Source organism: Dysidea avara, chromosome 1 (assembly GCF_963678975.1).
Source record: "Dysidea avara chromosome 1, odDysAvar1.4, whole genome shotgun sequence".
Taxonomy (NCBI): domain Eukaryota; kingdom Metazoa; phylum Porifera; class Demospongiae; order Dictyoceratida; family Dysideidae; genus Dysidea; species Dysidea avara.
This window is the reverse complement of record NC_089272.1, coordinates 47,401,156-47,417,087: the sequence shown is the minus strand read 5'-3', so window position 1 is coordinate 47,417,087 and position 15,932 is coordinate 47,401,156. Positions and strand designations below refer to the sequence as shown.

The following is a 15,932-nucleotide window of genomic DNA, read 5'->3' as shown; positions in this document are numbered from 1 at the left end:
CCCATACAGAAAAGAGAAGTGCACCACCAAAGGATGTTTTATCCACATCTCAATATAGCAATATGTGGTCTAAACCATTTAATTTCAAACAACATTTCCCTCTCACCTATTCTCATCCTTTGTACAAAAGACAGGAGAAAAATGACGATTTTAGATATTTATTGTTTATTCTGGACACCTCTGGCAGCATTGGTGAATATGATTTTGATAGGGTAGTGACAATATTAAGTGATTTAGTGTTGCAAATATGTGATAAAGTCAAGGTGGCAGTGATGACCTTCAGTAATGTAATACATCAGGAAATTTGCTTTGACTCTATCGTGCATGGTGACACTGACAATGACATTAAACGTTATAAGAATAATCTTTCTAAACGTATGAAGTGTACTAACTATCGTGGTGGTTTGACTTACTCTGGTGAAGCAGTATGTTGTGCCTGTGATCATATGCTGTCCAGTAGTTGTAACTTTCCAATGAATGCAACTGTGGATATTCTGTTTCTTACTGATGGCCATTCCAATGGTAAACAAAATGTTTGTAAGGCTGCAGAAGAATGTTTTGATACACTAAAAGGAGATGTGATTGCTTTGGGTATTGGGAATTCTTTAAATCGTGCTGAACTTGAATGCATTATTGGAAAAAACGAGAACAAAGATCATGTCTTTCAATTAGACAGTACTTCAACTCTAGAGGTGGTGGAAAAAGAAATTAATAAACTAGCTCGCAAAAATTTAATAGATGGGTGTACAAATCTCATTGTTGAAAACTAAAAGAGAATGTTAGTGACTATTGTAGCAAGTACTGTATATTTAGGCCATGCAGAATATTTTTCAATTGTTTTTCTAACATTGTATTAGGAGTGTGAATGCAAAACAATGCAAGTAATATTATTCCTTGAGACATAGCTAGTTACACTTATATGGTTAATTCAGACATATTAACATCAAAACATCAAATTTGACAGTGTGACTATGTGAAAAGCCTTTCCAATTGCATGTACTTGCATGGCAATCCATAACATGACTTGTGTGTATGGTACCAGCCTGATATTTGGTCACTTTACACTCCTAACATAGCACTATTCCTGAATGTAATTGTAAGACAATGGGTTAAACACATGGTCAGTTATGACTCGTCAACTTGGAAATTTGGAAAAGCTATAAGACCCCCTTTTTGCAGATCTGGTAACAAATATACCATAAAACATCTGGTAATCCAGAATCATGCCATCACATTTTCATACTACAAATATGGCAACTGTAAATTGTTCACAATATGGTAGGTTTATCTTTAGTGCCACATTATTGCACTTTCTACAGTATTTTGTGAACATTAATGTAGTAGAAGGTTCAAAAGCATAATATGTGACTGGATCTGTGAAAACCGGTCTTATCTCCCAAGACAGGAAGTTTGATGTTTTCACACAACACAAAGCTTAATGACTGCACTATCAAATTTCACTGTCACAGTCGACCCGAATAAAGTGGTATGCTTTTGCTGGCTGCTTTTTTCAAGCACAGTGGCAAACCGTACAAGTGGTCTGGGGTCTTGATGTAATCCTGGCCAACCAGGAGATGGCTGTATGTGGCTGTAAAGCTCCGTGGTATTGGACAATGACCTGTGCTGTAAATTTAGTTTTGAGTCCTGAATAGTCCATAACTTGGCCTAACTCATAACATGTTTTAAATTTTTGAACACCATCTTGCCCGCCTTCCAGGCCCCCACCTCCCACCCCTTTTGGAGCTTGCCTGATACAGTCAACCTCGGTTTAAAACCTATCTAAAATGCGGGAAGCTTAGCTGTTGACTACTTCTTCAGTGGATGATCTGGAAGGTAAAAAATTGTTGTAAAACGTGTGAAAATTTGGTATGCGTAGCTACCACCATTGGCCAGCTACAGTACAACACTCTGAATATTTAAAACTGGCATTTCTTGATACTTTTAAATGGGCGATAACTGAAACTGGTTTTCCCAGAGACAGTCACATATATTGACACTGACACAGTTTATCACATTCCGCTAAGTGTCTGACGTAGAGATGTATGATAACCTACTGGACCAATAAGTTGCTCCAGTCCCTAGTACATACGAGCTGGAAACACCAAAATTACATTTGGCAGAAACCTTATTAGGATATAGCTGAAAATCACACGGAGGCAGTGGCCATCAGCACTTCATCCCTAAATAACAATAATGACAGAACTTATAGGAGATGAGTAATGCACATACTATTACACTACCAAGAGGACTAAACATTTAATCAGAGTAGTTTGGGTTACACAAACATTCTTGAATATCCAAGTACAAGTCCACAGTTCCACAATTCACTATTCCAAAGTGGTCTATTTGAGTTCAAAACATAGCATGGGACCTGTAGGGTCCTGTCTGTGCCTTCAACTGGCACGTTGAGTTTCACTAGAGCCACAACACCCAACTCTGTTCCATTAGCTCCTATTGGCTGGTACTGTTTCTTTGTTGTCCATCCTTGGACCTCACACTTTAGGAAGTAATTCTCTGCGAACAATAGACACTTTGGCTCCATGGTCCAATAGTTCCCTTGTCTTAACACTATCCACAATTATATCTACTTTATAGGTTGGACCTCTGGTAGGTACCTCAACAACTTCAATTTCACTACCAGTACCAATTGTAAACTTGGTAAACCAATGTTTCACAGACAGTAGTCTATTCAAAGTCAAGATATTCACTTTTTAATGATACCCATAACCCAATAATAATATTATATGCCTTGACAGCAACAGATGCAGTGTGTGCTGGCAAAATTTGAAGTGACAGTTTAAAACCAAATGTCCAGATCTGTATCATGATGATGCATTGCAAAGCAAGTGCTAGGCACTTAAAACAGACAAGCAGCAACATGTTTACTGCTTTGAATTATTGGGTGGATCATGTGATGTCATGTGACACAGTTGTATGTGACTGGGTCTGGGCAGTGGCAGAGGAAGTCGTTGATGTAAGGGAGAGGGGGCTAACCAGAATGTAGAATCTCTGGTAGTAGGGGTCTGGGGCCCAGAGGCTGTAGCAATATTAGCATTCATGATGCCTCAAAGTTCACCCGAATTAACACAACTTGCAAGCGCTTCAACTAAAATATCAACTTCATTAGTCAAGTATTAGGCCTACATGCGCATGCGCCAATTATTCCAGCATTATTTGGGTATAGCCAAAATCATTGAGCGTAATGTTAGCATTTTTTGACATTGATCAACAATGGTAGTCATGTGATTTTACTACATGGTAGCAAGCACTAGTTTTTTGAATGTAATATAGGTTTTTGCAATTGAATCTGTTGCCTTTGCAATTGACTTCGTCTCGTTTGCAGTAGAGTTCGTCCCTTTTGCAGTAGAATTTGTCCCGGTTGCAATAGAATTTCATCCCGTTTGCAATTGATTTCATCGCTTTTGCAATTGATTTCATTTCTCTTACATTAAAATTTGTTGTGTTTGCGCAGGAATTCATCCGTAACAAGATTGGGAGTTGCAGTAAACACGAAAATAAGATGTAGCAACTGCTCGATGTTCTTGTTGAAGTACAACTGTTGCAAACAAGTCTTTATAAGGCAATAACTCTTCTACTAAAGCATAGATACTAGAGGGGGATTGGAAACTAGGTAATTTGACACCTTTTGATTGCACCTACAACCACGTAACCACAAGCACGTAAGCTATATTGTCACGCATGCCACTATAGTCCGGCAGAAGAAGTAGCTTTTTTGGCTGAACCTTGCAATATGGTCTACAGTTTATTTTATGTCACAAAATATTACTCCATACTATGGACTACTCAAAACCACCTGCTGGACCTCCTTCAGCATTGGACAAATTGGGATATTAACTCAGAAAATTCTAGTATTTTGGTCATTCCATGCTAAATTATCAAAGAAATTAAATGTTAACCGACTCTTTTTAAATTACTTCAAAATTGGTGTAAAAACAGTGCATCATGAGTCAAAGTCATGCACCAAGTTTCATTTGATTCCTTTGATCACATTCTGTGTTATGCCTGTTTGCTTTACTGTAGGTATTTTACTGCATTTGTGATTGTGCAATACTTCTAATATTCAACTATACAATGAAATCTGTCCAACTGGATTGCTATACAATAAGGTCACCTGATTTAAACTGACCATTGTAACAGCTTCCTAATTGTGTCATTTGTATACACAGTGACATTAACATGTTTAATGCAACTACTCCTTAATAAGGTAGGCCTGGCAGAGGTGACCGGAATGAACAAGTTCACTATAATCTAATCAAAAACAGCCAAGCTGTAAAAAAAGGTGTGGCCCCAAAAAAGGCCATGGTGAAAAAAGATGTGAAATCCAAGGTGGCGGCCAAGAAATGGCTGTGATGGTAGGTTAATGGTTACATTTTAATAACGACAATTCAGGTGAGCTTTGGCACAAAATTCACCTGAATTGTCGTTATTAAAATGTAACCATTAACCTACCATCACAGCCATTTCTTGGCCGCCACCTTGGATTTCACAACTTTTTTCACCATGGCCTTTTTTGGGGCCGCACCTTTTTTTACAGCTTGGCTGTTTTTGATTAGATATCACTTCTTTTTGTACCTGTATACTGCAAAGCCAGCCTATGGCTGGCTTTGGGGCTTTTTTAACCCATGTGTTTTTTCTTTACCACAGGAAAAAGAAAAGAACTTAAAAAAGATTTTTAATGCTTCAATTATTTTTGATTTTATTAGTAATTATACAAATTATATACATATATTTATTACATGCCCATTATTTCCCACAGGATATTTTTTTGCAGCTGATCTCTCTACTGGGTGACTTGAAATGTAGCTGAACTTTATACAGGATGGTTTCTTTGTAGCTGAACTCTCTACAAGGTGACCTCTTCTAGCTGGTCTCTCTACAGGGTGATTTGTTTCTAGCTGAACTCTCTACAGGTGATTTGTTTGCAGCTAAACTCTCTACATGGTGGTTTCTTTGTAGCTGAACTCTCTACATGATGATTTCTTTGTAGCTGAACTCTCTATAAGGTGACTTCGTCTAGCTTAACTCTCTACTAGTGCACTACTCTCTACAGGGTGATTTTTTTGTAGCTGAACTCTCTACAGGGTGATTTGTTTGCAGCTGAACTCTCTACATGATGGTTTCTTTGTAGCTGAACTCTCTACAAGGTGACTTCGTCCAGCTGATCTCTCTATGGGGTGATTAGTTTCTAGCTGAACTCTCTACAGGTGATTTGTTTGCAGCTAAACTCACTACATGGTGGTTTCTTTGTAGCTGAACTCCCTACATGATGGTTTCTTTGTAGCTGAACTCTCTACAAGGTAACTTCTTCTCTACAGGGTGATTTGTTGTAGTTGAATTCTCTACAAGGTGGTTTGTTTGAGGCTGAACTCTCTACATGGCGGTTTCTTTGTAGCTGAACTCTCTACAGAGTGATTTGTTTGCAGCTGAACTCTCTACATGATGGTTTCTTTGCAACTGAACACTCTACAAGGTGACTTCTTCTAGCTGATCTTTCTACAGGGTGAATTGTTGTAGCTGAACTATCTACAAGGTAACTTCTTCTAGCTGATCTCTCTACAGGGTGATTTGTTTGTAACTGAACTCTCTGCATGATGGTTTCTTTGTAGCTGAACTCTCTACAAGGTGACTTCTTCTAGCTGATCCCTCTACAGGGGGATTTATTTGTAGCTGAACTCTCTACAAGTGATTTATTTGCAGCTGAACTCTTTGTGGTGGTTTCTTTGTAGCTGAACTCTCTACAAGGTGACCTCTTCTAGCTGAACTCTCTACAAGGTGACCTCTTCTAGCTGAACTCTCTACAGGTGATTTTTTGCAGCTAAACACTCTACATGGTGGTTTCTTTGTAGCTGAACTCTGTACATGATGGTTTCTTTGTAGCTGAACTCTTTATAAGGTGACTTCTTCTAGCTGAACTCTCTACGGGGTAATTTGTTTGTAGCTGAACTCCTTACATTGTGTGTAGTTTCTAGCTGATCTCTCTACAGGGTGATTTGTTTGTAGCTGATCTCTCTACAAGTTGATTTGTGTGTAGCTGATCTCTCTGCAGGTTGATTAATTTGTAGCCGATCTCTCTACAAGGTAATTTGTTTGTAGCTGAACTGTCTATAAGGTGATTTATTTGTAGCTGATCTCTCTGCAGGTTGATTTGTTTTAGCTGAACTCTCTACAGGGTGATTTGTTTGTAGCTGAACTCCTTACATTGTGTCTAGTTTCTAGCTGATCTCTCTACAGGGTGATTTGTTTGTAGCTGATCTCTTTACAAGTTGATTTGTGTGTAGCTGATCTTTCTACAGGTTGATTTGCTTGTAGCCGATCTCTCTACAGGGTAATTTGTTTGTAGCTGAACTCTGTACAAGGTGCTTTTTTGTAGGTGATCTCACTGCAGGTTGATTTGTTTGTAGCTGAACTCACTAAAGGGTGATTTACTTGTAGCTGAACTCCTTACATTGTGTCTAGTTTCTAGCTGATATCTCTACAGGGTAGTTTGTTTGTAGCTGAACTCTCTATAAGGTGACTTGTTTGCAGCTGAACTCTCTACAGGGTGTTTTGCTTGTAGCTGAACTCTCTACAGGGTGATTTGTTTCTAGCTTATCTCTTACAGGTTGATTTGTGTGTAACTGATCTCTCTACAAGCTGATTTGTTTGTAGCTGATCTCTCTGCAGGTTGATTTGTGTGTAACTGATCTCTCTACAAGCTGATTTGTTTGTAGCTGATCTCTCTGCAGATTGATTTGTTTTAGCTGAACTCTCTACAAGGTGATTTGTTTCTAGCTTATCTCTCTACAGGTTGATTTGTGTGTAACTGATCTCTCTACAAGCTGATTTGATTGTAGCTGATCTCTCTGCAGGTTGATTTGTTTCTAGATGATCTCTCTACAAGTTGATTTGTTTGTTGCTGATCACTCTAAAGGTTGATTTGTTTGTAGCTGAACTCTCTGCAAAGTGTTTTGTTTGTAGTTGATCTCTCTACAAGGTGATTTTTTGTAACTGACCTCTCTTCAGGGTGATTTGTTTCTAGCTGATATCTCTACAGGGTGATTTTTTGTAGCTGATCTCTCTACGAGTTGATTTGTGTCTAGCTGATCTCTCTGCAGGTTGATTTGTTTGTAGCCGATCTCTCTACAGGGTAATTTGTTTGTAGCTAAACTCTCTATAAGGTGATTTGTTTCTAGCTGATCTCTCTGCAGGTGATTTGTTTTAGCTGAACTCTCTACAGGCTGATTTGTTTGTAGCCGATCTCTCTATAGGGTAATTTGTTTGTAGCTGAACTCTCTACAAGTTGATTTGTGTGTAGCTGATCTCACTGCAGGTTAATTTGTTTGTAGCCGATCTCTCTACTGGGTAATTTGTTTGTAGCTGAACTCTCTATAAGGTGATTTGTTTCTAGCTGATCTCTCTGCAGGTTGATTTGTTTTAGCTGAACTCTCTACAGGCTGATTTGTTTGTAGCCGATCTCTCTACAGGGTAATTTGTTTGTAGCTGAACTCTCTACAAGTTGATTTGTGTGTAGCTGATCTCTCTGCAGGTTGATTTGTTTGTAGCCGATCTCTCTACAGGGTAATTTTTTTGTTGCTGACCTCTCTTCAGGGTGATTTGTTTCTAGCTGATCTCTCTACAGGGTGATTTTTTGTAGCTGACCTCTCTTCAGGATGATTTGTTTCTAGCTGATTGCTCTACAGGTTGATTTGTTTGTAGATGAACTCTCTACAGGATAATTTGCTTGTAGCTGAACTCCTTACTTTGTGTCTGGTTTGTAGCTGATCTCTCTAGGGTGATTTGTTTGTAGCTGATCTCTATACAAGTTGATTTGTGTGTAGCTGATCTTTCTGCAGGGTAATTTGTTTGTAGCTGAACTGTCTATAAGGTGATTTGTTTGTAGCTGATCTCTCTGCAGGTTGATTCGTTTCAGCTGAACTCTCTACAGGGTGATTTGTTTGTAGCTGAACTCCTTACATTGTGTGTAGTTTCTAGCTGATCTCTCTACAGGGTGATTTGTTTGTAGCTGATCTCTCTACAAGTTGATTTGTGTGTAGCTGATCTCTCTGCAGGTTGATTTGTTTTAGCTGAACTCTCTACAGGGTGATTGCTTGTAGCTGAACTCCTTACATTGTGTCTGGTTTCTAGCTGATGTCTCTACAGGGTAATTTTTTGTAGCTGTGAACTCTCTACAGGGTGATTTGTTTCTAGCTTATCTCTCTACAGGTAGATTTGTGTTGATTTGTTCATTGCTGATCGCTCTAAAGGTTGATTTGTTGTAGCTGAACACTCTGCAAAGTGTTTTGTTTGTAGCTGATCACTCTAAAGGGTAATTTGTTTGTAGCTGAACTCTCTCTACAGTGACTTGTGTGTAGCTGAATTCTGTGTAGCTGAATTCTCTAGAGAGTGACTTAATTGTAGCTGAATTCTCTACAGGGTGCATGACTTGTTTATACCTGAACTTTCTTCAGTGTGACTTGTAATGTTCTGAATCTCTATAGTGATATATTTGCTTAACTCTCCACATGGTGACTGTCTTCTTGCTGAACTGTCTATAAGATTAACTATTTGCAGCTGAACGCTCTACAGAATAACTTGTGATGTAATAAAATTCTATAATGGAGTAAATAAATTAGCCGAATGCTCTATTAGGGTGACTGTTCTATATTCAGCATTTGTGATGCCACTTTTTGATTACTGTGATGTTATCTGGACTCCATCTACGGCAAAACAGACTTGTATGATTGAAAGGATTCATTCCAAATTTATGCATAAGCTGCCGTCATCTTTCAGTTCCAAGTTTCAATTTACATTGACTGAACGTCGCCGTTTTCATACGGCTATTCAGATTTTTAAATCTTTACATCGAATTTCTCCTCCTTATTTACATGATATATTTCAGTTTTCGAAGGATGTTACTGGTCATCTTAGTCGTAATGTTAAACGTTTATTTGTTCCTAGAGTGTTTACCAACTATGGCAAACGAACTTTTTTCTACCGAGGAACTGTTTTATGGAACAACCTTAAGTCCACTGTTACTGGGGCTGCCACTTTGTCGTCATTTCGTAATTATTATCTTAATTCTTAATTCCTGTGTAATTTTGTCTATGTATCCTTAGTTGTGTATGTATGTTTGTTTGTTTGTTTTTTTGTATATTATTAGTTATTGTATGTGTCTATTGTATGTTTGTTCAGGGCTCCACTGAAAATCAGTTTTACTGAGTGGACTCCCTGCTTAAAAATTACAATTACAATTACAATTACAATTACAATAGAGTATCTCGATCTCGCATTTGCTACACGGAGTTGGCTTTCGAATCATAACTCAGTGGTTTGTAAACCGATTCTTCTGTACTACTGCAAGGACTTTCTATGAAGATTATTCCAGCTATACACCGATTTTCAGCTCATTGCTCTTAGCTGTTTGCCTAGTAGGTGTGAAAACTAATACTTTTTAATTCCTAAAAATCGATCGCGTAATTGTGACACAGGTTTGGTTTTGTGTAATATCTCCGTGGTCTTTATCTCGATTCCTTTCAAACCACCAAAAGGCACTCCTACGATGGTTACTCCATCTACATAGCAATTTTCAACTCATTCCATGAAGCGGTTTACCCTGTAGGCGTGACAACAAATCGATCTTGTTTTACGCGAATAATCGGTCATAACTCCTGAACCATTCATCGGATTTGTACCAAATTTGATGCTAGGATTCGCCTTTGGACTCCCGTTCTGTGTGCCAAATTTCAAGGCGATCGGAGTACGCGTTTGCTTGTTATAGCAATTTTTGCAAGTGTGCGAAAAGACGAAGAAAAAAAAAAACGAAGAAAAAAAACGAAACTTTGGCAGCTCGTATCTCGGAAATGGCTGGAGCGATTTCCTTCACATTTGGAATGCAGACTCCCCTGGCTGGCGGGCAACTGTGTAGCAAATTAGGTGCCAATCAGATAAGTGATCACCGAGATACAAAGGTGTGAAAATGACGTTTTTGTTCTTCCTGTCAATATACTCACGGGTGTGGCGCGCCGGCTTCTTGGGCCGCACGACACACTACCGTGTGTCTTGATATATTACTTTTATGCTGAGCGATTAAGTAAATTGATACTAGTTAAATTAATGTAATCTCATTAACTAAATGGTTATAGATATAAGTAAATTGTCTAAGTTCTGTTTTTAACATAAGCTTGACTTTCTAGCTGCCTTGAATAGAGCACATGTAAAGTATTAAATGATAGGATCCATGCCAAAATAGCCAAGCTGTGGACAAACTAGCCAAACTGTGAAGTAAGTAAATCACCAAGAAATTGCTCCAATGATTAAAATTTCAGCTAGACCAATACCTTTTACTTTAGTTTATAGCTAACTCTGAATGATACAACTGTAGTACTACTACAGCCTTTGCACAGCTTGACTGTTATGGATTTGTATATAGTGACCAAGCACTGTCCCTGTCTACCACTACATTTCATAGTACACCAGCTGTATATGTAGGTACATATGCGCATTTAGCATGAATTATTATGAATTATTTGTAAAACGAAATTTGTACTGTACACCGAATACACTGCCTATGCCACACACATACATATGGCAGGCTATTGCTGACCCCTATTATGCTGTTGATAAATGTCAATAGAGGAAATCATTAGTGGAGCAAATAGCTATTTGTGGTAGCAGGAAAGACTTTTAAGAAGTCTAATTGTGTTTATGCAATATAATGCGATAGATGCTTTCAAAGGCTGGATTGGTGTCTTTCACATGCAATTGCTAATTGTATAATTATATGAATAACTTTGTTTTTGAAATTTTCTTCCTCCAATGCTCTATGTTATGGCTACAGCTGAAAAAATTTCAATCAATAACTTATTTCAAATCTAAATTAAGTTATGAATCATTAAAGTGGTAAAATTTGTTGTGTGGAAGACCTTTCTTGCAAATTTGATCACAAAATGACTGGTATGTTGAGCACTTTTATATCATTGAAAGTTCTCTCTTGCATGCTAAATTGTAAGGTTACCACAATTCTCATGCAAGAGGAGCAACATGCAAGTGTAGGAGAATAGCACACCTTAAAGAATTTCATTTGATGGCAATTTCAGTGAAAATAACAAAAGGTACAGACAGAAGTGATTGAGCAGAAGTGATTGAGAACAGACATAACTTCAGTACAAAGGGCATGTCATGATCTCTTTACTGTACATAAAAAATGTTGATTCAGCAAGATGTACTGTAGCACACAGTCATACATACGTGTGTGTATCCTATATAAAATATAGCTAGAGGCTCTCACAACACTATTGTGGACACCTTAGGACTCTACTATACTGCATGTTCTTATTGGAAATTTGTCTTGATACCAGAGGCTCCAGAATAGTATTGTGAGAGCCTCTAGCTATATAAAATCTAATCAAAAACAGCCAAGCTGTAAAAAAAGGTGCGGCCCCCATAAAGACCATGGTGAAAAAAGATGTGAAATCCAAGGTGGCGGCCAAGAAATGGCTGTGATGGTAGGTTAATGGTTACATTTTAATAACAACAATTCAGGTGAATTTGGTGCCAAGACCAAGCGGCACAAAATTCACCTGAATTGCCGTTATGAAAATGTAACCATTAACCTACCATCACAGCCATTTCTTGGCCGCCACCTTGGATTTCACATCTTTTTTCACCATGGCCTTTATGGGGGCCGCACCTTTTTTTACAGCTTGGCTGTTTTTGATTAGATATCACTTCTTTTTGTATTTGTATACTGCAAAGCCTGCCTATGGCTGGCTTTGGGGATTTTTTAACCCATGTGTTTTTTTCTTTACCACAGGAAGAAGAAAAGAACTTAAAGAAGAATTTTAGTACTTCAATTATTTTTGATTTTATTAGTAATTATACAAATTATATACATATATTTATTACATGCTCATTATTCCCCACAGGATTTTTTTTGCAGCTGATCTCTCTACTGGGTGACTTGAAATGTAGCTGAACTATATACAGGATGGTTTCTTTGTAGCTGAACTCTCTGTAACAGGTGATTTGTTTGCAGCTAAACTCTCTACATGGTGGTGTCTTTATAGCCGAACTCTCTACATGATGGTTTCTTTGTAGCTGAACTCTCTATAAGGTGACTTCGTCTAGCTGAACTCTCTACAGGGTGATTTTTTTGTAGCTGAACTCTCTGCAGGGTGATTTGTTTGCAGCTGAACTCTCTACATGATGGTTTCTTTGTAGCTGAACTCTCTACAAGGTGACTTCGTCCAGTTGATCTCTCTACGGGGTGATTTGTTTCTAGCTGAACTCTCTACAGGTGAATTGTTTGCAGCTAAACTCTCTACATGGTAGTTTCTTTGTAGCTGAACTCTCTACAAGGTAACTTCTTCTCTACAGGGTGATTTGTTGTAGTTGAATTCTCTACATGATGGTTTCTTTGTAACTGAACACTCTACAAGGTGACTTCTTCTAGCATGATCTTTCTACAGGGTGAATTGTTGTAGCTGAACTATCTACAAGGTAACTTCTTCTAGCTGATCTCTATACAGGGTGATTTGTTTGTAGTTGAATTCTGTATAGGTGGTTTCTTTGTAGCTGAACTCTGTACATGATGGTTTCTTTGTAGCTAAACTCTTTACAAGGTGACTTCTTCTAGCTGAACTCTCTACGGGGTAATTTCTTTGTAGCTGAACTCTCTATATGATGGTTTCTTTGTAAATGAACTCTCTACAAGGTGAATTCTTTTACCTGATCTCTCTACAGGGTGATTTGTTTGTAACTGAACTCTGTACAAGTGCGTTTTTGTGGGTGATCTCACTGCAGGTTGACTTGTTTGTAGCTGAACTCACTAAAGGGTGATTTTGCTTGTAGCTGAACTCCTTGCATTGTATCTAGTTTCTAGCTGATCTCTCTACAGGGTGATTTGTTTGTAGCTGATCTCTCTACAAGTTGATTTGTGTGTAGCTGATCTCTCTGCAGGTTGATTAATTTGCAGCCGATCTCTCTACAAGGTAATTTGTTTGTAGCTGAACTGTCTATAAAGTGATTTATTTGTAGCTGATCTCTCTGCAGGTTGATTTGTTTTAGCTGAACTCTCTACAGGGTGATTTACTTGTAGCTGAACTCCTTACATTGTGACTAGTTTCTAGCTGATCTCTCTACAGGGTGATTTGTTTGTAGCTGATCTCTCTACAAGTTGATTTGTGTGTAGCCGATATCTCTACAGGGTAATTTGTTTGTAGCTGAACTCTGTACAAGGTGCTTTTTTGTAGGTGATCTCACTGCAGGTTGATTTGTTTGTAGCTGAACTCACTAAAGGGTGATTTGCTTGTAGCTGAACTCCTTACATTGTGTCCAGTTTCTAGCTGATCTCTCTACAGAGTGATTTGTTTGTAGCTGAACTCTCTATAAGGTGATTTATTTGTAGCTGAACTCCTTACATTGTGTGTAGTTTCTAGCTGATCTCTCTACAGGGTGATTTGTTTGTAATTGATCTCTCTACAAGTTGTTTTGTGTGTAGCTGATCTCTCTGCAAGTTGATTTGTTTGTAGCCGATCTCTCTATAGGGTAATTTGTTTGTAGCTGAACTCTCTATAAGGTGATTTGTTTGTAGTTGATCTCTCTGCATGTTGATTTGTTTTAGCTGAACTCTCTACAGGCTGATTTGTTTGTAGCCGATCTCTCTACAGGGTAATTTGTTTGTAGCTGAACTCTCTACAAGTTGATTTGTGTGTAGCTGATCTCTCTGCAGGTTGATTTGTTTGTAGCCGATCTCTCTACAGGGCAATTTGTTTGTAGCTGATCTCTCTACAGGGTGATTTTTTTTGTAGCTGACCTCTCTTCAGGGTGATTTGTTTCTAGCTGATCTCTCTACAGGGTGATTTTTTGTAGCTGACCTCTCTTCAGGGTGATTTGTTTCTAGCTGATTGCTCTACAGGTTGATTTGTTTGTAGATGAGCTCTCTACAGGGTAATTTGCTTGTAGCTGAACTCCTTACTTTGTGTCTAGTTTGTAGCTGATCTCTCTACAGGGTGATTTGTTTGTAGCTGAACTCCTTACATTGTGTGTAGTTTCTAGCTGATCTCTCTACAGGGTGATTTGTTTGTAGCTGATCTCTCTACAAGTTGATTTGTGTGTATATAGCTGATCTCTCTGCAGGTTGATTTGTTTGTAGCCGATCTCTCTACAGGTAATCTGTTTGTAGCTGAACTCTCTATAAGGTGATTTGTTTGTAGCTGATCTCTCTGCAGGTTGATTTGTTTTAGCTGAACTCTCTACAGGGTGATTGCTTGTAGCTGAACTCCTTACATTGTGTCTAGTTTCTAGCTGATGTCTCTACAGGGTGATTTTTTGTAGCTGAACTCTCTTCAGGGTGATTTGTTTCTAGCTGATCTCTCTACAGGTAGATTTGTGTTGATTTGTTCATTGCTGATCGCTCTAAAGGTAATTGATTTGTTGCAGTTGAACACCCTGCAAAGTGTTTTGTTTGTAGCTGATCACTCTAAAGGGTAATTTGTTTGTAGCTGAACTCTCTCCACAGTGACTTGTGTGTAGCAGAATTCTGTGTAACTGAATTCTCTAGAGAGTGACTTAATTGTAGCTGAATTCTCTACACAGTGCATGACTTGTTTATAGCTGAACTTTCTTCAGTGTGACTTGTAATGTTCTGAATCTCTATAGTGATATATTTGCTTAACTCTCCACATGGTGACTGTCTTCTTGCTGAACTGTCTATAAGATTAACTGTTTGCAGCTGAACTCCCTACAGAATAACTTGTGATGTAATAAAGTTCTATAATGGAGTAAATAAATTAGCCGAATGCTCTATTAGGGTGACTGTTCTATTAGAGTATCTCGATCTCGCATTTGCTACACGGAGTTGGCTTTCGAATCATAACTCAGTGGTTTGTAATCCGATTGTTCTGTACCACTGCAAGGACTTTCTATGAAGATTATTCCAGCTATACACCGATTTTCAGCTCATTGCTCTAAGCGGTTTGCCTAGTAGGTGTGAAAACTAATACTTTTTTATTCATAAAAATCGATCGCGTAATTGTCACACAGGTTGGGTTTTGTGTCATATCTCCGTGGTCTTTATCTCGATTCCTTTCAAACCACCAAAAGGCACTCCTACGATGGTTACTCCATCTACATAGCAATTTGCAACTCATTCCATGAAGCGGTTTACCCTGTAGGCGTGACAACAAATCGATCTTGTTTTACGCGAATAATCGGTCATAACTCCTGAACCATTCATCGGATTTGTACCAAATTTGATACTAGGATTCGCCTTTGGACTCCCGTTCTGTGTGCCAAATTTCAAGGCGATCGGAGTACGCGTTTGCTTGTTATAGCAATTTTTGCAAGTGTGCGAAAAGACGAAGAAGAAGAAGAAAAACAAACGAAGAAAAAAAAACGAAACTTTGGCAGCTCGTATCTCGGTAATGGCTGGAGCGATTTCCTTCAAATTTGGAATGTAGACTCCCTTGGCTGGCGGGCAACTGTGTAGCAAATTTGGTTCCAATCAGATAAGTGATCACCGAGATACAAAGGTGTGAAAATGACGTTTTCGTTCTTCCTGTCAATATACTCACGGTGTGGCGCGCCGGCTTCTTGGGCCGCACAACACACTACCGTGTGTCTTGATATAGATAGAGGCTCTCACAATACTATTCTGAGACCCCACTGTACTGTTTGTATTGGAAGTTGTCCTGATCTCAGAGGCTTAATTGCTTGTGTGTTTAATACAACTGGGACCTTAGACAAATAATGGTGTCCACATTTCAGGGTATATAGGGGGTACAAGAGGCAGCTACTGTACTGCATGGACACCACATATGATGCCCAAATAAGGCATAACTTCCATTATTTCTTGAAAATAAGCTAAGTTAGCTAGATGATAATGGAACAGATATGAAGAATCTAAACACCAGGCAGTTAATAAGCATAGATGA

The 15,932-nt window shown here is 38.5% G+C and overlaps 1 protein-coding gene across 2 annotated transcripts in view; it reads left to right on the top strand.

The window, feature by feature from the left end:
* Positions 1–962, top strand: part of LOC136265982 (uncharacterized) — a 151,065-nt gene extending 150,103 nt beyond the window's left edge. For both annotated transcript variants that reach the window (XM_066060928.1, XM_066060929.1), the window contains one exon: positions 10–962. In XM_066060928.1, the coding sequence (XP_065917000.1) occupies positions 10–770 (761 nt within the window). In that variant the 3' untranslated portion in view covers positions 771–962. The remainder of the gene's footprint in view (positions 1–9) is intronic.
* Positions 963–15,932: the final 14,970 nt, after the last annotated feature.